Below are 26242 nucleotides of genomic sequence, written 5' to 3'. Positions count from 1 at the left end.
CCATGTTGAGAGCCTAGAAGAACTAGCCCAGCTTAGAAGTCTTGTACAGAATTTGTAGTTCAAGGGCATGATCTCTTCCTGCGTGGCCAATCCCTTTCATGGGCATGAACCATGATTTGAGGCTGTGTGTCCGCTGTTGAAAGCTTGTTGCGGTCGTAGTGAGTGAGTTCAGAGCTGGACGAAATGCTCAAATGTACTGATTTTTGGTGTGTTCAGCAAACCTGTTAAACTCTTCACTGCAGTCATCACATGGAAACACTGTTGTGAGATACTCGAAATATTTAAGTACTTTTACGCGTAGTAAGAGCGAAGTTATAAACGTTTGCGACAGTTGTACCTAAGACGTGCTATGTTTGATTATGTTATTGCTTAGGTTAATGTTGCACCGTATAAATACTGAACAAAGCAGCTATCGCAGACATATTGTTACGGGGAGCATATATATATATATATATATATATATATATATATATATATATATATATTGACGCGTACTCTATCTATAGACGTTTAAACGACGATGACAGTATATGCATTGACTGACTCTGAGTAGTAGGACAGGGTGTTCGAAGACGAAGAAGATGTCTTTGTGCTGGTGATTCTGAAGCTGCTCCGCCGTCTTGTTCAACGTGTGGTCTCTTATTCGCGTTGACCCGTGACACTGGTGGAAGTGCTGGGTACACAACCCCGCCTTATGATCCAGACTCCTCCCGGAAGCCGTTCATCTAGCCCATCTCCAATAACTCCTGTGCATCGCTTCAGTCGGCGGTTGCTAGGCCTTGCTCCCGAGCTCAACCCCCTGCAAGAACGCTCTTCCGAGCCCTGTCTACCTCTGTCAATGGCGACCACCAGCCCGCCACAGGTTCCACGAGTTCCGGAAGACAGCTCTACTCACAGTCCGTCCCAGGTAACCCTTCTGCAACCACTGGTTCCCAATCGCTTTCACGGTGGCGCGCATGAAGACGTTGAAGACTGGCTTGACCAGTACGAACGTGTTGCCAAGGTCAATGGGTGGACTGTTCAACAAAAGCTCTCCCACGCCTATTTCTCCCTCGACGGTAGTGCTCGCACGTGGTTTGAGAACCGTGAAGCCAACATCACCACGTGGAATGATTTCCAACATCAGCTCACTGAGACATTTGCGAGTGTTGATCGACGGGATCGTGCCCAGCAACTAATTGAGTTGCGGTTCCAGAAACCAAATGAAACTGTGGCAATGTTTGCCGAGGACATGGCCCGCCTGTGTCGTAGAGCTGACCCTCACATGACTGAGGAAAAGAAGTTGCGCTACCTTATGCGTGGCGTAAAAGAACTATTCCAAGTCCAGCAATCTGGGACATCGACTACGGCGGTGAAGCCGACCCTTGGGCGATGCGGTCGGCGTAACTCTATGGGCAGCATTTTTTAAAAATCGATTGCTGAGCAATGGCTCGCTTTTCGCGATTTGCACTTTAGGCACTCAATCCCGACAACGTTATCAAGCTATATGTCGAGTGTAGTTTAATTCCACCGGCTGGATTTTTTTCGTGGGGCACTTTTGTAGACCCATTTAAAATGCATGGGGTGATTTTTTAAACGTCATTTGCAGCACAGTAAAAACGAATCCGCTAATTGCACTCTAGTGGCACATACTGTAGGTCTCTCGATATATGTAGGTCAAGTTTGGTTTTATGCCGCTGGCTGAATTTTTTTCCTGGGGCGCTTTTGTTTGGCTACTATGCGGCAAAGCATCTCTACAGGGGCAAAAGATTCGTCCGCCGTTGAATTGATGAGAAAGAGCTTGTGGACCATGCTAAAAATGGACACGAATATGCAGCTGTGATGCATATTTGCGCCCTGGCGTATAAGGAAAGATGATGACTTCTACGCTGCCGACAACCGCGCTCGTCGTTCGTTCGACCGCACCGTCTCTTATCTCCACACGGCTCTGACCTTTATGCGCATCGGACTGTTGCAATTCCTCCTGCTCGCCCCGCCAATTTGCTCTCGGTTTGTGTGGAAGGTGTTTCTGTCGACGCCCTTGTAGATACTGGAGCCGCTATTTCGGTTATACATCATGAACTGTGCTTCCGTCTGCGAAAAGTGCAAACGCCGTATGTTGGTCCAGTTCTATGTGGCGCCAATGACGTTCCCATTTTTCCTACCGGACAGTGCACAGCTCGCGTTCTGATAGACGGTATTCGTCATCAGGTGCAACTTGCGGTGCTTTCGACGTGCGCTCATCAGATGATATTAGGATGGGACTTCCTGTCCGCTGCTTCTGCACTAATTTCGTGCGGCGACCCAAGGATTCACATCAGCGACACCGTGACTTATCCCGTTTTCGATTCCCCGTGTCCCTACCTCATTGCAGCAGCGGATTTTATTATCCCACCAGAAGAAGACCATGTTCTTACCCTTGAGTCAACAGACATTGTCGACGGAGACGCATTGGTTGTACGTTCTCAGCGCTGCATTTCTCGAGGACTCGCCATCGCTTCTTGCTTGGTCCGGTTCTCGAGTGGCTATGCCAGCCTCACAGCCTTTAATACGACTCCTGAGCCACTACTACTGCCGAAAGGGTCTACTGTCACCAAGCTCGCCGATGCTGCACCGGTATGTGTCGTCAGTATTTCGCGTGCCACGTCTTCCGCGCATTGTACGCCCGGAGAAGGCCACACTAGTGCTATTAAGGCCACCTTGAGTGCAGATCTCAATCCGGCCCAGACCGATGCACTCCTCACCATTTTAATGAAGCATGAAGCTTGTTTTGACGTTTCTTCGCGAGGTCTGGGTCAGACCACGGTAACTACTCATCGAATTGAAACAGACGGCTCTCGCATCATTCGCCGTCGCTCGTACCGTGTGTCACCTTCAGAGCGAAAAGTTATAGAAGAACAAGTGAACGACATTATAAGGCCTTCAGCAAGCCCTTGGTCTTTTCCTGTTGTGCTTCTTTAAAAAAAGGATGTTTTTGTGCGTTTTAATTTGCATCGATTATAGGGCGCTAAACAAAATTATCCGTAATATGTTTATCTAATGCCTCGTATTGACGATGCTTTGGATACCTTACAAGGTGCCGAGTATTTCTCCAGCCTCGACTTGCGCTCCGGATATTGGCAGATTCCAATGCATGAGCCAGATAAAGAAAAGACTGCGTTTGCTACACCTGATGGCCTTTTTGAGTTTAACGTGATGCCTTTTGGACTGTACAATGCACCAGCTACGTTTGAACGTATGATAGATACAGTACTCCGTGGCTAAAAATGGAAGACCTGCCTTTGTTACTTGGACGACATTGTCATCTTTTCGTCGAGTTTCTCCCAGCACCTACATCGTCTAGACCAAGTTCTCACGTGTCTAGCAAACGCTGGTCTCCAACTCAATACTAAAAAGTGTCGCTTTGCAAGCCAAAACAAAAGTATAGGGCCACGTCGTCAGTAAGCATGGCATCCAGCGTGATCCCGATAAAATCGCTGCAGTGCTGCAATTTCCGCCACCAACCACACTTAAAGAACTCCGCAGCTTTCTAGGACTCGCGTCCTACTTCCGCCGCTTTGTCCGTGACTTCGCCACCATCGCCGCTCCTCTACACAAACTTCTGACTTCGAGCGCGTCCGTTTTGTGGTCGGACGACTGTGAAGCCGCCTTCCAGACCCTCAAACGACTTCTCACGTCAGGGCCCGTGCTCCGTCATTTCGATGCAACCGCCCCTACTATTCTACACACTGATGCCAGTGGGCATGGAATTGGCGCTGTCCTGCTGCAGCGGAATCAGAAGTGTGAAGAGCAAGTCGTGGATTATGCAAGTCGTGCTGTTTCTCCTGCTGAGCGCATCTACACAATTAACAGAACAGGAATGCCTCGCCATCGTGTGGTCAATAAAAAATTTTCGACCCTATCTATACGGCTGCCATTTCACAGTTGTGACCGACCATCATGCTCTCTGTTGGTTGTCGTCCCTGAAAAACTTGTCTGCATGGATGACTCGGCCGTTGGGTACTGCGCTTGCAGGAATATGACTTCACTGTCACGTATAGGTCCGGCAGACAACATCAAGATGCCGACGCTTTGTCGCGCTGCCCGCTGTCTCCAAATGCCCATGCTTCGCCTTCGGACTGCACGGCACCATCTAGCCGCACGTCCCAGCACACGCCCAGTAGCCCGGGAAAGTCGGTTGCCTCAGTTGGCTTTCTTCCGTCTACTGACCTCGTCTCACTCCAACGTACTGACCCATGCTGCCGTACGTTGATCGACCGGCTTACTGGCTTGGCACGACCCCCCAACCGTCGCTTAAGACGACAACTTTCACGTTTTAAGCTTCAAGGTGGAGCGTTATTTCGATCAATCTACCATCCTTCCGGTAACCGATGGGTACCAGTCATACCTTGCTCACTTCGACTCCAAGTATTAGAAGCATTTCACGACGACGCGACGGCTGGCCACTTGGGCTTTCATAAGACCTACGACCGCATCAAATCGCCTTGTTTCTGGCCGAGCCTTTCCACCTCTGTCGTCAAATACGTTGGCTCCTGCGCGTCATGCTAACACAGAAAACGTTCGACATCCCTTCCAGCCGGTCCTCTGCAGCCTCTACCATGCCCGTCCACCCCCTTCAAAATTGTGGGCATAGACTAGTACGGACCCTTCCAACTCACGCCTGCTGGTCACCGCTGGATCGTTACCGCAGTGTATCATCTAACGCGGTACGCTGAGACTGCTGCTCTTCGCTCTGGTACCGCCTCCGAAGTCGCCAAGTTTTTCGTGGACGCTATCGAGGACACGAGGTGCGCCACGGCGCACCTCGTGTCCTTCTGAGTGACCGTGACAAGACGTTCCTATCGCATGTCCTTCGTGAAGTTCTCCAGGCCTCTGACACCACCCATAAGACCACATCAGCGTACCATCCGCAAACAAATGGTCTTACAGAGCGTTTTCATCGACATGATGTCAATGTATGTTCGACCCAATCACACCAAGTGGGAAACCATTCTACCTTTCGTGACGTTTGCGTACAATACTGCCGTCCAACGTACAACCAATTACAGTCCCTTCTTCCTTGGTCGTGCGCCGTCTTTCGTCTTGGACACTACACTCCTTTCAGCACCTGCTGCTCCATCCGCGTCTCTTCCTGAAGAATTTGCTGCTCGCATCGACCGCTGCCGTGAAATTGCCCGAGCCAACACCGCTACCATTCAGGACAAAGGGAAAATTCGCTATGATGCGACGCGTCGCGTTGCTTCGTTCCGCCCAGGCGACGAAGTTATTTTGTGGACACCTGTTCGCGCACCGGGCCTCTGTCATAAGTTTCTCCACAGATATCTCGGCCCCTACACCGTTTTGCAAAGAAATTCAGCCGTTAACTACCGCGTCACTCCTGTCAACTCAGCTACTAACCGCCGCCGCCGCACTACGGAAATCGTTCACGTATCTCGCCTGAAACCCTACATTCGCCGTACCTACCCTTTCTAGCTTGCGGTCTTGCTGACCGCTTTCCTGAAGGGGGGAAGTTAGTGGGAGCGCATTTTGGGCATTTCGTCGTCGTCATCTGTACATACGACTCATCATCCTGTGTGAGCGCTATTTGTGCATACCGTCGTCATCATTTGTACATACGACTCATCATGTTCTGTCTCGTGCGGTGCTTCGTCTCTGACTCAGGCGGCTGCTCGGAAATAAAGGCATCACATCGACCGACGTCTCACAATATTTACATTTTTTGCTGATGCCATGGTCTCGAAACTTCTGCTCGCGACTGTACAAAAAAAGTAAACAAGGTTCGTGAAAGACAAAGATTTATCAAAATATTTGATCTCAATTTTTCTTTTCATGGGCTTTACGTTTTTCACACCAGCTGTATGCACTGCTTTGCTGGTTTGGAACTGATATAGTTCTAAAGTTCGTGTGATATTTTCTTTACTTATTAAATATAGACAAAAAAACGCGGAAGCATTGATATGAGTTATTTCTGCCACAAATTTTGGAACATACGAATATATTCTTTTATGAAAAAATACATGTTTTACTTGACAGTGGGTAGCATTCGATAGTTTGTTTGCAGCCTCTAATATACAATGACATTGGCAATGGCAATGCAGTTATTATTGATGTATTTGATCCCTCGACACATTCTATAAGGAGGAGGCCGCGCTGCAACGTGAGCCTACTCTCTCCGACGAAAATTTCTGGCTATGCCACTGTGCAGTGAAGCAGGTCTTTGAACACTGACCAGTTACAGATGATTTTCTGCATTTACTGCCGTCGCTTACCAAAGGCTCAGAGAAGGTGTTCGGCTGAAATGTACCAAATTTTCTTTACAAAGCCACTAATCTACTATGTTCACAGGAACCTCCCTGAGAAAACTGACGTCAATCCGGGCATTTGTTGACATGATTTTACTCTTTGCGGCTGCGGCCATTTTCGTTAAGGCGCGGTTTTGCCAAGCTCACCGCCAATGGCACCGGAAATATAGCCACCTAAGGCTTTCGCCTTCGAAAAACGAAAATTATGTGGCAGTGAACATAACTCGACCAGGCACCTGCACGCAAATGCGCAAATGGACTCGTAAACTGAGGCCAACCGAGATTAAGGGCCTCAACCATGCAACTGCATATCCTGAAACATGTGCCCATCGCCACCATTTAGCAAGCTTACATTATTATTTTAGGATCAGCTTTCGAGAAATGAATCGATAAAAGAGCATTTTTTTTATTCGATCGGACAAAAAGGTTGACGAGGAAAAGATGGACGGAAGGGGGGGGGGGGGGGCGGAGGCCGCTCTTTCAAGATTCTGCACCCGCTTTCTCGAAGCGGGGCTGAGCCTCTAAACGTCTATCAATAGCAGCGAAACTGCTGATTCACGGTAGACTAGCTGGCCTCTTGTCTTGTACGCGCGGCGGTTATCAGATCAGCCATTCCTGATTTGCGCTCGTCCATGCTCGATGGTGAACGCTGTTGGCATGGTCGTTTTGTTCTTTTTTCTTTTATTCTTAAAACGTGTATTTTGTTATCGTCCTTCGCGCGATGACGGCTTCGTGCGTCATCGCGCGAATTTCAAATCTTAAAGGTCCGTACGCCACGTGGTGTAAAAGCTGCGAACTAAAGGCGATGTCCGGAATTGCTGGGGTTGCGCCGGACTTGTGCGCAATCCACCGAGTACCGTGGCTGATTTTATAAAGGAAGCCACTGGTATTGAACGCGCACTCCATCTAAGAGGCAGGCAGTACGATCGCTTGCCCACCAGCACTCCTATCCACTCCGCCGCAATGACCGGTACCAGTCAGAACTCCCTCCGTGATCTAATTCGGGAGATTCTTCGCGAAGAACTTCAGAAGCTCTGGACACCGGCAGTGGGCCCACCCATGGCATCAGTCGCTGAAATTGTCCGTGATGAAGTTAGACAAGCGTTTTCGGCAAGCGATCCTGTTCACGAGCAGCGCCCCCTAAGTTACGCCGACGTTGTCCGACGTCAACCAGCTATGACGCCCATGCGGTCGCACCATCAGCCACCGCGGGCCACACCATGGTCATCACCGATAGAGGAACCTTTGAGACATCCGCCCGTTGTGCCGATCCCGTCCTACCGCCAGCCGCCGTCAGCTGCATTTTGGTCACCGCCACAAGACGAGCCTTCGAGGCGGCCCCAAATTCGAAGAACGGACGTATGGCGCACTGTCACTAGGCGCCCCCTCTCCTATCACTGCGGAGGCATCGGCCATGTCTCACGTCATTGCTGGTACCGCGATGCCTCATTTCGACCTTATCAATCCTGGTCTGACGGTCGACGCACCAGTGACGACCACATGCTACGCCGCGACGACGCTGCTTTTCAAGGTGCACCCGCGACGCGCACTCTGAACGACGACTCTCAGTCCAACCACCAGACCGATTTTGGCCGGCGGTCACGCTCTCCGTCCCCTGCTCATTCATCTGCACCGAATGGACGTACTTTTGCTGACCTCCGGGGACGAAGGTCGCCCAGTCCACGCCGGGGAAACTAACGGCGGCGACCTCTGGGGGTATGGTTGCGGGCCAACAAGACGATGAAAAACCCCCAATAATCCCGCCGCAGGACGCCGTGAAGCCGACAAACTCTAACACCGACGAAATTGTGAGCGCCGATATTATTGTTTCAGTTGACGGACTGCAAGTGACAGCGCTAGTCGACACTGGTGCCGATTATTCGATAATGAGTCAAGCTCTAGCCGTTCGCCTTAAGAAAGTAAAAACTCCCTGGACCGGACCTCATATAAGGACTGCGGGCGGCCAACTGCTCACGCCTGCTGGTAGCTGTACGGCGAGAGTCACCATAGGAGGTTCGTCCTTCGTGGCAACTTTCGTCGTTCTTGCACCATGCTGTAAAGATTTAATCATAGGCATGGATTTTCTACGGGAATACGACGCCATAATCAACATCCCGGACCGCTTGGTTACGTTTCACAGGACACCGGATTTAATTCACTGCTTATCGCCGAAACGCAACGCCTGTCGTCTAATCGAAAACGACGTGATCGTCCCACCTCGGTCATGTATCCTTGTTTCGGTCGCATGTGACGTACCGTTTGATTGTGAAGGAGTTGCAGACCAAGTAACCCCCTTGTTATTTACTCACGGTATCGCCGTTGCACGAGGAATCGTAAATGTCACCGATGGGCGCACGAACCTGTTGTTGACCAATTTTAGCACAGAGCGACGGCACCTACCAAAGGGCATGGCTGTCGCCTATTTTGACGATGTCGCTGATGTTCGTGGGTGCTTTTCAGTACTAGAAGAAGCGCATGCGCAAGACCCAGCACCTGTGCTTGACGTTAACACTACTTTACCGCAACGTGAGCGAGAACGACTTCTTGCGCTACTGGCCGAGTTCCACGACTGCTTTGCGACGACGTCAAGAGTCGGTCGAACGCCCCTAACCAAGCACCGCATAATCACAGAGGACGAAGCGAGACAGATTCACCAAAACCCTTATCGTGTGGCCCCAAAAGAACGTGAAGCGATACAGCAGCAGGTAAACCAAATGCTTGAAGACGATGTGATTCAGCCTTCCAAGAGCCCCTGGGCATCACCTGTAGTTTTGGTAAAGAAGAATGACGGCAGCCTACGTTTTTGTGTGGATTATCGAAAGCTAAATCAGGTGACAAAAAAAAGACGTGTATCCGCTTCCCCGCATAGACGATTCACTTGATAGGCTTCGAAACGCTCGTTATTTCTCTTCCATGGACTTAAAAAGCGGGTATTGGCAAATTGAAGTAGACCCGAGAGACCGTGAGAAAACCGCTTTTGTCACGCCAGATGGACTATACGAATTTAAGGTCTTGCCTTTCGGCTTGTGCTCTGCACCTGCTACTTTTCAACGGCTTATGGATACCGTGCTTTCGGGGATGAAGTGGAAAACCTGCTTAGTCTATCTTGACGACGTCATAGTGTTTTCCGCAACGTTTAAAGAGCACCTTGAACGGCTCGAAGCCGTTCTGCAGTCTATACGGTCCGCCGGCCTCACCCTAAAGCCTGAGAAATGCCACTTTTCCTTTGAGGAGCTAGAGTTCCTTGGCCATGTCGTCAGCCACGCGGGAGTCCGCCCGGATCCTAAAAAAATTGCCGCTGTCACACAGTTCCCTGTTCCTTCAGATAAAAAGGCTGTCAGGCGCTTTCTCGGCCTCTGCGCATATTATCGGCGGTTTATTGCAGACTTTGCTCGCATTGCGTCGCCGTTAACTCGCCTCACGAGAGATGACGTTGCGTTTGTATGGAGTGACGAACAGCAAGCTGCATTTCATGATTTGCGGAACCGGTTACAAACGCCCCCTGTGCTTGCCCACTTTGACGAGACAGCTCCGACAATGCTTCACACTGATGCCAGCAATGTTGGTCTCGGAGCTGTGCTTGTGCAGTGCCAGGAGGACACAGAAAGAGTGATCGCTTATGCAAGCAGAACGCGGTCACGCGCAGAAGTAAATTACTCTACAACTGAGAAAGAGTGCCTCGCCGTGGTATGGGCGGTTACAAAATTTCGCCCTTATTTGTACGGTCGCCACTTCGACGTTATCAGCGACCATCATTCGCTTTGCTGGCTCACAAATCTGAAAGATCCTTCCGGGCGATTAGCACGTTGGAGCCTGAGACTGCAAGAGTTTGATATGACGGTCCTGCACAAGTCAGGGAAACGGCATACCGACGCTGACTGCCTGTCTCGGTCACCCATTGAGTCAGCTCCTTCGACCGATGAAGAGGAAACAGCATTCCTTGGTCTTCTCGACACGTCTACCATCGCACAACAACAACGTGACGACCCTGAGTTGCTTGACCTGATTAATTTCTTGGACGGACGAACTAGGACAGCACCTAAAGCTTTCGCAAGAGGATTGTCATCATTTTGCTTAAGGAACAAAGTCCTATACAAAATGAACTTCTCATCGAGCGGATCAAGCTATTTGCTCGTCGTTCCTACTGCTCTTCGTAGTGAAGTACTGGAAGCATGCCACAACGAGGTCACTTCTGGGCATCTAGGATATACGCGGACACTGAACAGAGTGCGACAAAGATATTATTGGCCAGGACTGCCCGTTGCCGTGAAACATCACGTTCGGACCTGCCTAGAGTGCCAGCGGCGCAAGTCACCTCCAACGAAACCAGCCGGTTTGCTACAACCCGTTCAGGTACCGCAAACACCATTTGACCAGATCGGAATGGACCTCTTGGGTCCGCTTCCTACCTCTACTAGTGGTAACCGCTGGGTTATTGTAGCAACTGACTATCTCACTCGCTACGCCGAAACAAAACCTATCCAGAGAGGCACAGCAGCAGAGGTGGCCCGATTTTTCATAGAGAATGTTGTGCTGAGACATGGCGCACCAACCATCGTCATAACAGACCGAGGCACCGCATTCACAGCCGCGCTTTTAGATAACGTCCTGATGCTCAGTGGCACAAGTCACCGAAAGACAACAGCCTACCATCCACAAACAAACGGACTAACAGAGCGCCTGAACAAAACACTCGAAGACATGCTTTCCATGTACGTGAATATAGAGCACAACGATTGGGACGAGATTCTGCCTTATATCACGTTTGCTTATAACACGGCTAAACAAGAAATTACACGGATGACTCCATTCAGCCTTTTACACGGACGTGAAGTAAGGACGATGCTCGACGCCATGCTACCACACGAACCTGACGACATTGACACGGATGCCGATGCGTTTACGCAACGTGCAGAAGAATCCAGGCAGCTCGCACGCGTGCGAGTACACCAGCAGCAAGCATACGATGCAGGTCGCTATAATGCCCATCATAGGCCTGTAACTTATGAAACCGATGAAAGAGTATGGGTCTGGACGCCTATACGAAAACGGGGACTATCCGAGAAGCTTCTGAGGCGATATTTCGGACCCTATAAAGTGCTGCGTCGGCTAAGTGACGTCACATACGAGGTCGTTCCTAGCCCTCACTACACAAGGCGCCGCCAACACCGTTCTGAACGGTGTTGGCGGCGCCTTCATGTGCACGTAGTGCGCATGAAGCCCTACGTCAGCGAGTGACTGTACGAGGGACTTTCGTTTTCACCAAGCGAACTTTATTGTCTAGCATCGAGGCGATGCTCTTTTGGAGAGAGAGCAAATGACGCGTACTCTATCTATAGACGTTTAAACGACGATGACAGTATATGCATTGACTGACTCTGAGTAGTAGGACAGGGTGTTCGAAGACGAAGAAGATGTCTTTGTGCTGGTGATTCTGAAGCTGCTCCGCCGTCTTGTTCAACGTGTGGTCTCTTGTTCGCGTTGACCCGTGACAATATATATATATATATATATATATATATATATATATATATATATATATATATATACGGTTACAAATTTGTAGCTGAGTGGCCAGGGTAACACCATCTACCGATCCCCGAGACACTTCACCCTTCTCTTCACCTCCCAACGTTATTTTGTCCACAGCGGCACAAACTCGTAGGTGACATCAACTCCCGGCGGCAGCAGCACCTTCTCGATGCTTCTTAGGTGTCGAATCAGTGTGCGAGTTATAGGGCTATAGTCCCAAAACGTGCACGATATCAGTTCCTGGAGGGGTAGAAGACTTCGAAGTCACAGGTGATATCTTATATGTGAGACTTGTGACTTGACGAAGAACTCGGTTTGGCCCGACGTATTGCGGCAGCAGTTTTTCACAAAGGCCGACGCGACGGGAGGGTAACCAAAGCAGGGCAAGGGACCCAGGGCTGAAATGAGCATCCCGACGACAACTGTCGTAACGGTGCTTTTGGATAGTCTGAGACAGACTATCGGCTACTATTATGGCAGTGGCGGGAGGTGTGACCGACCCTGGCGCAAGCGAAGCAAATTGGCCTGTCATCCGGTCTTCGCCACTCAGAGGGGTTCCGATATTGATTCGGGAACGACTATCGAGGTAAAGCAGAGGCACTGACAGGAGCGGTAGGTGTGGGACGTGGGCGTACGGCAGACTGGACGTCCATGTTTGCAATTTCTTGGCGGACAACAGCTTGATAGAGCGAGATGGTCATGTCGTGTGTATGGGGACAGTGAGAACTGAAGTGAAGTTCGCGACGGATGACCTGTGTCAAGCTTGGCGTTGTTGGGGGATGTGATGCCGGAGGGTCGTTCCAGGAGGAAGTGGCAGCAGTATTCGGAAGTCGGTCGAAGCGTTGTACAATGCGTTTGCTCTTCGCTTGATCAAAATTCCGGCATTCCTTAATGATGGACTATACAGAGCAGTTCCTGCAAAGCAGGCGGTTGAACGCATCGTCCGCGATGCCCTTCAAGATGTGTCCAACCTTATCGACCTCCAGCATGTCCGCGTTCGCTTTACGGGAGAGAGCCAGAACGTCTTGAATATACGCGACGTACGAGAGAGAGAGAGAAACAAGCCTTAATGTGATGCTGGAGATGTTAGCCTGGCTATTCGCCTGACATGATACTCCAGGTGCTGGGTGAAGATTATGATATATACAGTGATAAAGATTTAACAGTACATACAGTTACACGCACACACATAATACACTACTTACAAAGTTTCGTTAAGGCTCGTGGCCCGCAAGAATGTTAGCAAGGCTTTCGTGGAGCGTAACGTGCAGGTGGTGCTTTGCCATGGGCTGAGAATTTGCCGCATTTCTAGGCTCGAGTCCTGTTTCAGGTGTAATGCCGCCTTTACCGACTGTTTGTGTGACGCGTAGCGGCAGCAGTCACACAGAACGTGTTGCAGGTCTTCAGGGGCGTCACATTGAAAGCACATTGGCGTGTCAGTCAGTTTAATCTTGCTTTTGAAGTAGTTCGTGTTGGCGACATCTAGTCTGATGCGGTGTAGGAATGTTTGGTCGTGTCTGTTCAGGCCTCGTGGTATGTAGAAGTCACACGATGGATCAATTTCGTATAGGGGTCCGTACTGGTGACTTACATTTGTCCAGAGGGATCGTTGGAAACGCCAAGCGTGTGCAAATACCAGTGTCGCCACGTCTTAAGCATAAAAAGAGGATTGCCGTTACGTGTACCGCGTCCCCTCTTCCACCCCTCTCCTTTCTGACCACAGCAAGAACGATTAAAGCCAGTAATTTCCGAAATATTCGTCGGGGACGGTTTCTAACGTCACTGTATGTGTATTTTGTAACCCTTTGTTAGTTTTCCGTGCATAGCGTTACAGGGCTGCCGTAACATGCCGGTAGGCAACCTGTACCTGTGCTGCATCGTGCTGGGCATATTGTTTGAACCTCCCTGGCGTGATGACGGTGGCCGCAGGCGCTAACATTTAGTGAATATGTAATACGGTTAGGCAGATCCGTCATGTTAAACAAGCAGATGACGTAAAGATATTCATGCAGTCATTTCCATACTGATATTGCCACGGTCATGTTGAACAAATCTGCAAGTACTCTGTATTTCACTGCAATTTTTGTGCACTTCATGTATATCTCACATTTCTTGCATTGGTGCGTACATTAATATATGCCAAGATAATTGTACCCATGTTTTAATTTTTTCCCCTGCACTGCCGTGTGTCACCATCTAGAGGGTGTCGGGACCTTAGTCAAGCTACTACGGCTTCTAGTCTTTGCCCCCTCCTGTCAAATGAATAATAAACTTGATTGATTGGTTGATCTAGATATGTAATTGTAGTAACCGGCGTTCTGATTTTTTGTCTTTACTTATTTAATGAGTATCAATGTCTCTACCAGTTCGTCACTCTTCTTGCTATGAAAATTCAGAATTGCTCATAATTACCAAACTCCTTGCTTCCTTTTGCAAATCGCTCGGACTAAATGGCTTTTCTACATCAAAAATGATTTTAACATATAAATTTGGCATAATCTTTTCGGTGTCTCTCGCTCGGAACGGGGATATTGCTAAACCGTAGTCCTAAATTAGCAGGAGACTCGGTACACCTCGTCCATGTTGGCTCATTCTTTCCTTGAATAGCACACATGCTTACACTGGCTTCCTCCAATCGTAGCTTCCCACGGCTCTCCACGGCTTCATGGGTCGTCGGGAGTGGCGTCGCCGTCCAGCGATCACTTGGCCGTGGGGCACAGTCGCAAGTTCACCATGGCGCTTCAGGCATAAAGACTGCGTCGAGCGCTCAGACGCCGCTTTCGTTCGAGTCGTCGCTGTCACCCGTAGGAACACCGAGTCACAACAAAATAACTTCGAAGGGGGTCGCCACTACCTCGCCCACCAATCAGGATGCCGACAAACGGTACGTGAACGAGACCTATCCGAAATAACGCAGGGCCTCGCTCAGTCGACTCTCCTGAAGCTGAGTAGGATACGGTGCTGTACCAGTTGGTTCAAGTTTAGGGGGTACATATTAGACAGCGTTAGAATAGCGTTTTCAAACAAACGTAAACGCATTACGTGCGTAAAGAAATAGCATTGTCCTCACTACGCATGCTCCGAACGTTGTTGGGCTTCTGTGGTTTACGTGCGCTATGATAACGTACGTTATTTGGCGAGTTTAACGTTCGTATTCTTTACGCGGGCTAATAACGTTGTCGGACATGGCGGCACCCGCGGCTCCCGCTTCAACGTGAATTCTCGTGGTGGCTACGCTCTCACTGTGGTTAATCGCCAGTAACTACTGTAATGAACTTTCGCTTCCTCTAAACTCACCTGACGCGTTTGTTTAAGCGCCTAGCGAGTCCAATTTCTGAAATTGTTCCGCGATTTCCGCATCCGTATGCCTAATGAGACGCGTCCGCATAGCAAAAACAGGAAGATTGCTAATGGATTGCCTTGGCTTAGGTTTGTCACGGTGCACCTCTGCTAACTTCTCCCTTACGTTTGCGTTCCCGTACGGTAAACTAAATGTATTGAAGGGAAGCGTACCGTAACGTCCCGCAAAAGTCCTTACGTTTAACGTACGCAAGGCGACAAACGCTATTCTAAAGCTGTCAGCGAGACGTGGAAAAAATCCCAGGGCACCTAAGCACTTCGAATGAATGCGAAAGCATTAATGTCTAATTGAACGCCGCGTAGCGGTCCTTCGAGTGTAGCGCGGCGAGTAATGTACCATAGTGGTACGTGTTGCCCGAGCCGGCAAGCAGCAGCAGTAGCCTGCGGTGCCAACGCCGCGTGCCACTGACATCCTGCACGACGAGCGACCGAAGAAGCAGCAACAGCCACCAAGGCCAGCAGGCGCGCGCAGCAGCTAAGCCCAGTAGGTGAGAGAGAGAGATACGGACCGGGAGGGTGACGTGGCGTCGCGGCGATGCCCACTCCCCTCACGCAACACCTGGCGCGCTGTCGAGGCGGGCTCGCGACGTGGCGTCGCAGCCAATGGCAATAATAAAAAAATACAATTGAGCGAAATGAATCCGTTCATTATACGGGCCCAGCTTGCAGGTTGAGAGCAGCGAAACATTTTGATATTAGATGACAGCATTGAGGAGTCGAACGAGCAAAACCTTTGCAGGTTTAATTAAGGGCACACTTTGCATGAGAGCGAAACGGAGATAGACAGGGAAAACGATGGCCGCAAGTGTTCGCCGTCTTAAGTACGTAAGTATGAACCAACTAGCCCAGCAACAGCGTTTCTTTAATGCAGAAAATTTTCGAACGGAACCCCCGAAAGTTTTTTGCTGTTGTCAATAGTATGTATTGATGCCGCCTTTTAAACACCAGGGCTACAGGTGCGGCTACAACAGAGGATCAGGGCCCACCTATCTGTAAGGCTGAAACTTCGCCATCGGACGCGGCAGCCCGACCACTCGGCAGCACATTTGCTCGCCCAGTCGACACGCCAGCCGACGACGACAGCCATCGCAGCGAAGTTACTCGAAAGGACCGTGGCAAGAAAAAGCACATTAAACGAAAGGAACACGACACCCCACCAGGCGAAGTGCCGCTTTTCGGTGCCCAGAGCCCGCAGGAGCAGCAGGCGATTCCGTCTCCTTCGCTTCCACTCGTTGGCGAACGCCCACCGCCGAAAGAAAGGCGTCGCTCCGTTGTGATAACGGGCGTGGACACTCACGGCACTAAGCAGCTGGCTTCGACGTCAAAACCTGCTTCGCCAGAGGAGATCGTTACCAGAGATGCCAAGGATGACGTCGTTCCCAATTTGAGCGGTTTTCTGAACCGAAGGGATCCAGCCACCACCGAGGCCCCGACATTTACGACGCGCATGGCGGACGCTGAAGCCGAGTTGAAGAAAAATGACTTGCTCTGCGGGGTCTTCGGCTTCTACCCGGGCTTCCTGCAGAGATGCCGCTCGCCCCTCTGCGCCCTCACTGTCCTTGGCTTGGCTTCGTTCACGCGCAGCTTCTCGCTAACAGGCTTGTTTATGGCTGTGCTCCCGACACTGGAACGACGTTACCACCTCAAGGGCTACGAGAGTGGCATGGTTGTGAGCAGCAACGACGTGGCCAGCTGCCTGGCCATGCTGCCGGTCTCGTTTATGGCCACGCACCGCCACAAGCCCAGGATCGTCGGGTACGGCGTTGCCACCGTTGGCCTGGGTAACCTGATCGTGGTGATGGTCCACCTGATGTCGCCACCCTATCAGCTGACCGATGCCAACGCCGACACGTGCCCGATGACAGACGTCGAGTCCTTGTGCGACAGTTCGGGAAGCATCAGGTGAGCTATCAAGTCTGGACGAAGCACCAGACAGTTAGTTCAACTCTATAGGACGAGGTACCGTCGATATGTGCTTCACTGATTTACTTTTTCATGAGAATGTTTAGGCTCAGCGGACATCCAAATAACGTCCACCGATCGACACGTTATGGATGTCCTTACACCCAGTGGCCACGCAATTAGAAGCATTTTACACCTGTCAAAGGAGGGCGGACTTATAGATCAACGGCGCACGAAAGAAGTCGAGAGCGTGAGTGTTGCTCGTTCACACTGCAGTACTCAGCAAGCAAACGTCAGCAAAGCAAGCCTGCGGAAATACTAACATCCCAATGCATTTGTTCTGCAAACGGCGTGTTTCGTACGTGTTTAACGCTGCGCGTATGCTGACGATCTGGTGGCCCGCTGCAACTTCAACTTTATCACGTTGCCACGCACGGAACAGTCTTCATCAAATCTCTCCGTAATAATATCCTATGCCACTTTATCCTGCCGTACCTGAGACCATTAGGAAGGAAAGTGTGAGGCAGGGAATCGTACAAAACGCGAACCCATGTTCGGCGTACGCTAACTTTGGCCTCGCTACGAAGATAATGGCGCATGAGACTAGGAGAAGCGGACGAAGGGAATTAAACAAAATTCCTGCACAACCCATCATCACGATGGCGATCGACGTTAATGTGATTAGCAGTCCGTTCAGGAAAGCGTTGTATCGATGCACCGTATTGCTGAAGGCACCTTTCTTTACAATCTGTAGCGGTCATACTGAGATGACCATTGCTGCGGGTTCGTTACCTATTGCACATATGAGGGTTATGTAGATGGTGTAGTATAATAGCTATTTGAATGCCCTAAATTCAATGTGTCCCCTAACCAACACATAGTAGATGACCCCTCCTGTTCGCGCTGTTTATAAAAAAAGTATTTGGAAGGCCCTTTCGACAGTGAATGCCTCTCCCGTAAACACGGGAAACCAGGGAATTGCGTTGCTGTGCGACGGTAGGATGTTGTTCGACTCTTTTGCGCGTAGCACCACATATTTGTTGCAGGTGGCACCGTGGGCAACGTGCATCTGTTTTATTTTCTATTGGGTGACTTCGCACATGCGCTATCGTTTCGCGAGCGAGAGTATAGGGGCTAGATAGTAGAAAGCAGCAACACGCCAAATCGGGGCAAGTCACCTTTATTACAGGGGAAGTAGGATAAGAATGCTAATCGTGGCAGGTCCCGGCATAATTTGCACCACTTATAGTTCTTGAACGTGCAGCCATTTATAGTTTTTGACCGTTTTTGAACGTTTCTGAGTTTTCGCCCCATAAGAATGCGCGCGCCGCTGCCACAAATCGGACCCGCGACCTCGGGCTCAGCAGCTGAACGCCGTACGTGCACGGAGAGTAGTCGGCGTCGTAACGTCTGCGAACTTTGTTTTCCTTGCGTTTTATGTATACTGAAGTTAGTGTCCAGATGCCGCTGAAAGAAAGGCGGAACGCAAAATGTCATCGGCTAGCCACCTGCGGGTTACTATTAGGGCGCTCAGTATCACAATCGTACGGCCTAAATGCTCTACGAACTCTTGTTTTGTGATTGCGAGCCTGTGTGCGTGCCAGAGAATGAAATAAAAATGGGAGATAAGTAAGATTTCTTTGCCTGCTCTCAGTTGCGAATGAGCGCTGTGGGATTGTGGCTTTCTTCCTTTGAGCCCCGTTTTAAAAAGCAAGCGTATCGCTGTCAGAATGAACTAAGTGCATTTATTAATGCGTAAGCATTCTTTGGCGAGTACCCCAGAAAAGTCTTTCTATCACGCGAAAAGTGTAATGCCTTGTATCTGCACAAAAAAGCATAATTTGCGAAGTTACGACATTTGTTCGTTTTAATAGTGTAAATGTAGATGATTGGTAGCTTTATAAACGATAAGGAACAATTGAAACCAAAAAGAATTGATCATAGGGATTACCCATATGGTCAGATTTATGCATACCCATAGGGATACATAGGCCTCCATAGAAAATTCGCCCACCCCCCAACAGAAATTTGGGGGTGGGCGAACTTGAAATTTGGGTGACGGCCAATCAAAATTTGGGGGTGGGCCAATTTAAATTTGGGGAAGGGCCAATTTGAAATTTGGGTGTAGGCCAACGGAAACTTGGGGTTGGGCCATCTTGAAATTAGGGAGTGGGCCAACTTATTTTTTTGTGAAACTCCACACAGTCAAACGTCTTTATAACGAACCGCTTCAAGGCTCGAATTCACAAGACCTTCTTACACTAAAATTGTTCGTAAGAGAAAATTTCAGCCAATCTTGATGCTGGACATATTAGCGAAAGCGGTTGGCCAATGGCAGAGAGTACTTACGAAAGTAAAGCTTTGTGAATTCGGCCCCAGATTCCGAGAATCGTTCGATTTACAGGTGACTTCGTTGCAAAGGTGGCGCACCGTTACTCGCAATACAGCAGACTAAACAAATCCAGCAAGAGAAATGTTTTTTTTAACATGAAGTCGGGGGATCCTTTGTGAAATAAGTCGCGAATTTTCTTCTGCAACCCTCTTCCGGCGTAATGTGCGACTGAAGCTGAAGCTATGACATGAAGTTTCGCAGCATGCTCAGCGGCGACATGAGGAGTGAAGCAAGGTTCAGCTGCAAAAAGTAAAGCTGCAAAGCTACAAAGCTGCAAAGAATGCTGCTGTTGCATGTCTCGATGCTGAGCATGAGATCGCGGGATCGAATCCCGGCTGCGGTGGCCGCATTTAGATGGAGGCGAAATGCAAAAACGCCCGTGTGCTTGCGTTGTAGTGCACGTTAAATAACCCCAAGTGGTCAAAATTAATCCGGAGCGCTCCACTACGGCGTGCCTCATAATCAGAACTGGTTTTGGCACGTAAAACCCCAGAAAGAAGAAGAATGCATGTCTCGTGAAAATACTCGGTTATTCTGCAGGCTTTTCGTCACTGCTGTCTTCGTCGACCTTCAGTCCTTCAGTCCATCCTCGATGACCTCGACAATGTCGTGGGTCGTCTGTTCTGAGCACAGCGTCACGTCTGTTCAAGGCGGGAGGGAAGGGGGGGGGGGGGGCTCTCTTATTACCACAGCTATATACTGCAGTGTCCAGACCCTCCAGCACGGTCCCTGTTTCTGCGTCGACCGGCACTCAGTGGCGGTTACTAAGGAAAAGTGGCACACCTGCTAAGTTCGTTCGTTGTAAAGCAACAAAGCGACACTCGGGGACGCCTATATTCCTTAGGTGTAAATCTAAATTCTTTAGATTTCAATACACATGAAAGATAGGAATTCGGCCAGGGCATACGAATTCATTCGTTATACAGGTCACTTCGCTGCAGAAGCGTTCTGTCTGTATGCGTTCGACTGTATACTACCGACTTCTTTATCACAGTGTGGTCGTGAATGAAGAAATACGCAGTATAATATGCACGCGAAATATGTTGGCGCGTGATGACACTGGCCTCTTGAGGCGAGAACGAATTTCGTGGTTGAGCGCGCGCGCTCTCTTATTTTAGCTTTACTAGCTGGGTAACAATATATTTTAACGCGATAGCGTTTAGGGACCCGTGTAGCAGAAAATCCGGCGTCGGCAATCGGCGTGTGATCGCGGGTGGCGAAGAAAATGATCCAGCCACATCGACCGCGCAGGCCCTCCACGTGGTGCACGCCCTCCACGTGGCCCTCCACGTGGTTTTGATGAACAAAAATTGAATTTCTCCCACTGAAACCTGTCAGAAAAATGGTAAAGTACGACTTTACCATTCGGTGTCGGATTCGCCGTTGGACTGCATCCACAATCGGCATCCGATTGTAATTTGAATGTATGAGAAAACCTAATTCTGCTACGAGGAAACTCAAACACAAACCCCTTTTCCAGCATTTCTACTAGCCTTGCGCGCGTCGGGGCAATAGCAAACAACTAATAAAAAAATTAAAAAAAGTGCTAGGGCCTTCACATTTTAACATAAGACCACTTATATTGCTCCTGGGAAAACGTCTTTCCAGCAATACATTTCAGATTAAAAGTGAAGCCGACTTTAAGGGGGTTGGTGTATAAGCTCGGTCTTTTTAAGCTGGCTTTCCCACGTTCCCTGTTGCAGTGAATGAAGCCTACTTGCCGTATGCAAACGATGTGAGGCAAACGGGTCCCCATAACGCTATCGCGTTCTACTCTTAAAGGCGAAGCTTAAGCGTCCTCCAATTTTCACTCTAACAAGGGCGCTGACTTGTGTCATAGCAAACAGCCTAAACCTTCAGGCTGTAAGAAGTTTAACTCTGCATGGCAGCGAGTGCTAATTATAGCTGCGATAGAGAAGCCGCAGTTGAAAACTGTGATAATTCTGACTGGCTATTACGTACTGAATCTATCTGGCATGAAAGTTTCACAATGATAGCTATTGCAGTTTATTTCACACAGTTTTCGTGTGCACTGTTTACTTCCTACAAATTGTTGAGAAGAACTAAAGCTTCATTTGTCCCAAGCAAGGATTCAATCTTACGCCTGTGTGGGTCAAGGTGTTAGCTATATGGTACAAACTATAGTAGCCTTAAGGGTGCAAAAAATTTTTTTTTAAGTTTAGGCTTTTCGTTACGTTTTTCAATGACCGCTCGAAAAGTTCTGGTTTCTAGGCCATTACCAGTTAATAAATACTAATTTTATCTTGCAAACACGCGCCATTCGCGTGAGTGCAGGAGCTTCCGATTCATGTTGATGGCGGGGCAGCTGCTCAGCGGACTTGGTTCTGCGCCAATCAACACGGTTGCCGTCGCATATATAGACGAGAACCTACCGAAGAGGAAGTCTATTCTTCACATTGGTGAGTTTTTTTTTTTTTGGTGCAGACTGGTAGAGAACTTAGATTTTCATGTATAAATCTGAGTAATACCTTGGAAGCTGCGCGGAAACCTTAATGCTACCAGGCCGTGGTGGGTGTTTGGTTTGTTGGACAACGTGCCGTTTTTCTTTATTTTTTTCTGTTGTAGTATTTTTTCCAAGTAATCGTGAAATGCGTTTGCTTTTGTTGTTCAGTTGGTCGGCTAGACAAACAACTGAGTAAAATAACGAATTTATGGCCTAGATAAAAACTATTTTGTTCTGAAACCGCCATATTGGTATTAAAACCATTTCTCGTAGAGCTCGTGTTGTCGTATTCACTTAGTCCTCTTGGGTTAACTGTTCGTTCAGTACGTCGATGTTTGAACGACTAGGCTAAATTAGCACTCTTGTTTAGATTGACGGAGTTTGCAAACCTCCTAACAGTAATTGACCCGGTGCGTGTGTATACTCTTGGGTAAAACTCTTTTTCTATGCATGTTCAATAGAATCAAACAAAATACTATAATAGGCCGCTGCGTAACTGTTATTTACAATAGAATGCGATTCTCTAAGGAATTAGAGCCACTATGTAAATATCAAGCAGAAATAACTCAAATAATTTCGAATACATACGGCCGTTCATTCGATTTCGCTTTGCTTAGGCTCCGAGAAAACATCGTTCCACGTTGGTATAATCACACATTTCAGCCGTATATTAGCATCATATGGTGCTGGGTATTCTACGCGTATTAGCCATTCGTAAATGGTCAGGCACATATGACAATTCCACGTCGCTTTCGTAAAACTGGAATGATTCAGACCAACCTCTTTTCCCATAATGTGCAACTAGAGTTGCGGCGTCACACGAGTAATGTTTTATTCACAAGGTGCGTTAACGGTTGAGCCACACCGCGAAATTCTGAACTTCTGGTTGCAGCAGCAATACATTGAAAGCTAGATAGGTTCGTTTTTTTTTCTCTCGTGAGAGGTAACACGTGTTGTATGTCTGACCTTGTGTACAGCAATCTTCAATGGCGTTACTATCCTCGGGCCCTGCATCGGGTTTATCGTGGGCGGCTTCACTCTCAGTTACTACGTCGATATCACCACTGACGTCTCCAGGTATGGGCTTGCTATCGATACCACGAGCCCTGCGTGCGGCCATCAGGCCTTTAGCAGTGCTGTCTAGCTCAACACTGTAAAGTTGTTTTAGCCGCCTTCATATTATAGCCAGCCCACTTCACTGAAGACGCGCCCCCCGATGTGCGCTCGATGTTCATATTTCATCCAGAACCCTTCGGCGATTGCACAAGATCACTTCCGCTTTTTAAGTCTATTAGAATGACAATGTCTACTGAGCGGTCAAAGCATAGAATGTCCGGTTAGAGCGTACCGCTCATGCTTTGTTAGCACCGCCTCAGCAACATGCATAGAATGTGGGGCAGACGGTGTTGCGTGTTGGCCAGGAACGGAGCAGGCAGGGTACCACCAGAAAACAGCGTTTGTTTCCCAACATTTACGGCGCAAGGTCACATCAGGAATGAGCATTATATTGCGCGCCGAGCACGATATCTTAGGCGCTTGCTCACACCAGCGCATTACATGCGGTTTATCAGACGCTCTATCGCGGACACAGCGGATGGTTTTGTAGGTGAGAAATGTAGTCGTCTACTACGATTGCTTTTCTTGTCGTGGAGGTACTGCGAAGCTGTGACGCGTGAAAATATGTTACGCTTGATTCTAAGGCGGGGTTGGTCCTTTTGCAGCTTGGGCATGAGCCCGAACAGCCCTGCCTGGGTCGGCGCTTGGTGGCTGGGCATCTTAGGCGTTGCCGCCTCAAGTTTCGCTCTGGGGCTCATCATCTGCACTTTCCCGAAGCATATGCCCGGTAAGCGCCATCAAGCTAAGTCTCGCAAGGCCTCACTTGTAAGGCCGCAGGAGCAATCAGTGTCATAGGCAAGATACTATACAATGCCAGCACATGGTCCGCTCCTTGATCACGTCGAGAGTTACGGTTTTTTTTTTCTTTTTTTTTTTACGGGAGCGCGATCCACCCAAGTTGTGACGCTGATGTAGCACTCCTCGCATAGTATATTAGACGCATATTGGCGCCACGGCACCGCGTGCGCAGTTCGCGATAAGAGCATCCTTGTAGCGCCGTTCTTGCTAGCACGGCCATGAGCAGTACTTTGGCCTATGCACGAAAACGACAGCCAATAATGATGTTTGGCCAGCAAGGACTCGGAAGGACTTTGCCCAACGCAAGCAGCCGGCGCACCGGTCCTCACGCGATAAAGGTCCAACGGCTAGCTTCTCCTATCACGCGTCAATCTCCGCCGTAGCCGACTGGTTTGTTCTCAAGTCACGGCCCTGCCAGTAAATAGCCTTTAGATTTGCAGTGAAACGACCGAAATACAACCGAGGGCGAAGTTGTACGCTGGCGGGGGAGTCTTGCTGTAGCTCGGGGAGGCGCCCGTTTCACTAACATATAAGTTGAGGTTAAGAACACTGAATCTGGCACCTTGAATTCCCGCCCCGGTTTTCGCCATCTTAGTGCAAAGTTCGCCCTTGCTAAAAGCTGAAATAGAAAAACGCCAAAGCTCACGTGAACTGATTTCCAAGAACAAATCTGTGCGCACACATGGGGCAGCGCAGCTCGACAATAATTAGCGGTCTCTGCTTTGAACCGTAGCGTCCATACCTTAAGGAAGAACCTTTAAGGCGAGCACTAAGGCCCAGTAAAGAAGAGCGCTTGCTCCGCTAAGGCCCGCTGATAATCAGCTGAGTCCGAGTGAAGCCAAGCACACCAGGGAGGAGGGGGAGGGAAATAAGGAGAGGTTATGGCGGTTACATGAGTACAGGATGTGTTCTGTATCTGCCCTTATCTCCGGACAGTTGGGGCAGTGAGCTGTGCTACGCCATCCGAAGTTGTAGAGCATTAGTGGGGTGAGGAGAGTGTTAGTCTGAACTTTGCGAAGGGCATGTGCTTGTTTAGTGTTTAGTGAAGGGTGAGGTTGGGGTAAATTACTGCGCTTTTCCCTGATGTACCTTGATGTTGCAGGTTACGAGGCGGCGTGCGCCGAAAGGAAGGCCGACCAATCGGCTCTCTCGATGATCAGCATGGTGCCTACCGGAGAGTTCGGCCGCCACCTTCGCGATCTGCCCAGGGCCACGCATCGGCTGTTGACGAATGTACCCTTCATGCTGTTGTGCCTCGCGTCGTCTTTCAGCTGTAAGAGATCAAAGCAAAATAATTTTGCGTAACGTAAGGTTTATCGTAGAGACCTTTAATATTTCAGTGCATTGTAGGTCAAGTGAATTGAACAACGTATTGCTTGAAACATTTAAAATACTGAAAAATGACGTCGTTGCTTCCGCAACCTATAATTGAATCCATCGTTTTCTGTTCGTTTAGTCCATGCAGTATTTACCGCAAGCACGTGTGATGATGTATATGTATCTTAAGGAAATAAAACATGAACTCGCCAAATAAAGATAATAAAATACGGGGTCTCGCGTCAACTATGAAACGGCAGAGACTTTTTTTATAAATGGCGTATTTTTTAACATATACATTTCTTTTTAATCTCTTGGGGCAGGTAGCACAATTTTAGTTCTTGAGCTAGATTTCTCGCGGGGGTGGACATTACTTGCATGAGAAATCAAATTGAGTAATTAAATAACCAACAAAATTCCACCAATGAAGTTTTGAACCTTACGGCACATACTGCAATTTATGAGTTCTAGCCGGTGAGGTTGCAAGGTACATCAACTCGTAACAAACACGGAGAATGGCACTGGTTTGGAGATATGCGCTGTAAAACGCGCGGTAATATCTTTTTTTTTTTACTCGCTCTTTATAACAAAGCGCTGTACGTTTTAGGCATTAAAGCATGACGATAACTGGAACGACAATGTATTTCGTCGCACACTTTTGGCATAGATTTCTGGAAACTTTCATGCTGAGACTCTTTCCGAGGGAATACGCCTTGCAAACTCATCGGCTACTATCGCAATATGTGCAGTAAAGTAACCTATTAACCGCCGATTATATTACCTATCACTCAAAGGCAACACTGAATACTGAATGAGAACTGAGATGTTGGTGCAGAACAAAGCTTGTTTTTTTTTTTTTTCATGCGGCAGGCTTCCTAGTGCGTTCTTCTTTACCGGAATCGTTCAACCAACGCAAAACTATAAAGCGCTAGAAAATATTCTACTACACCTACGCTAAAACAGCGTCACAGTCCTCAATGTGAAAATTTGAAGCATTTTACATAAAGAACTTGGTGTTAGTCACAGCGGAATGACGTCTAGAACAAAGTGCGCGACGGTAGTTGTGGAACACAGGCGTGG

General features: G+C 48.9%; 1 protein-coding gene across 1 annotated transcript in view; it reads left to right on the top strand.

Annotated features, from left to right (window-relative positions):
* Nucleotides 1–26242, top strand: part of LOC125945025 (solute carrier organic anion transporter family member 4A1-like) — an 82448-nt gene that overhangs the window by 5364 nt on the left and 50842 nt on the right. The window contains exons 2-6 of the mRNA XM_049666575.1: nt 16130–17075; nt 21763–21887; nt 22909–23008; nt 23653–23774; nt 24948–25118. Coding sequence (XP_049522532.1) covers nt 16130–17075; nt 21763–21887; nt 22909–23008; nt 23653–23774; nt 24948–25118 — 1464 coding nt within the window. The remainder of the gene's footprint in view (nt 1–16129; nt 17076–21762; nt 21888–22908; nt 23009–23652; nt 23775–24947; nt 25119–26242) is intronic.

Source organism: Dermacentor silvarum, chromosome 4 (genome assembly GCF_013339745.2).
Source record: "Dermacentor silvarum isolate Dsil-2018 chromosome 4, BIME_Dsil_1.4, whole genome shotgun sequence".
In the NCBI taxonomy this organism is placed as follows: Eukaryota; Metazoa; Arthropoda; class Arachnida; order Ixodida; family Ixodidae; genus Dermacentor; species Dermacentor silvarum.
Note: the sequence above shows the minus strand (reverse complement) of the source record. Positions and strands in the feature narration are given on the sequence as shown.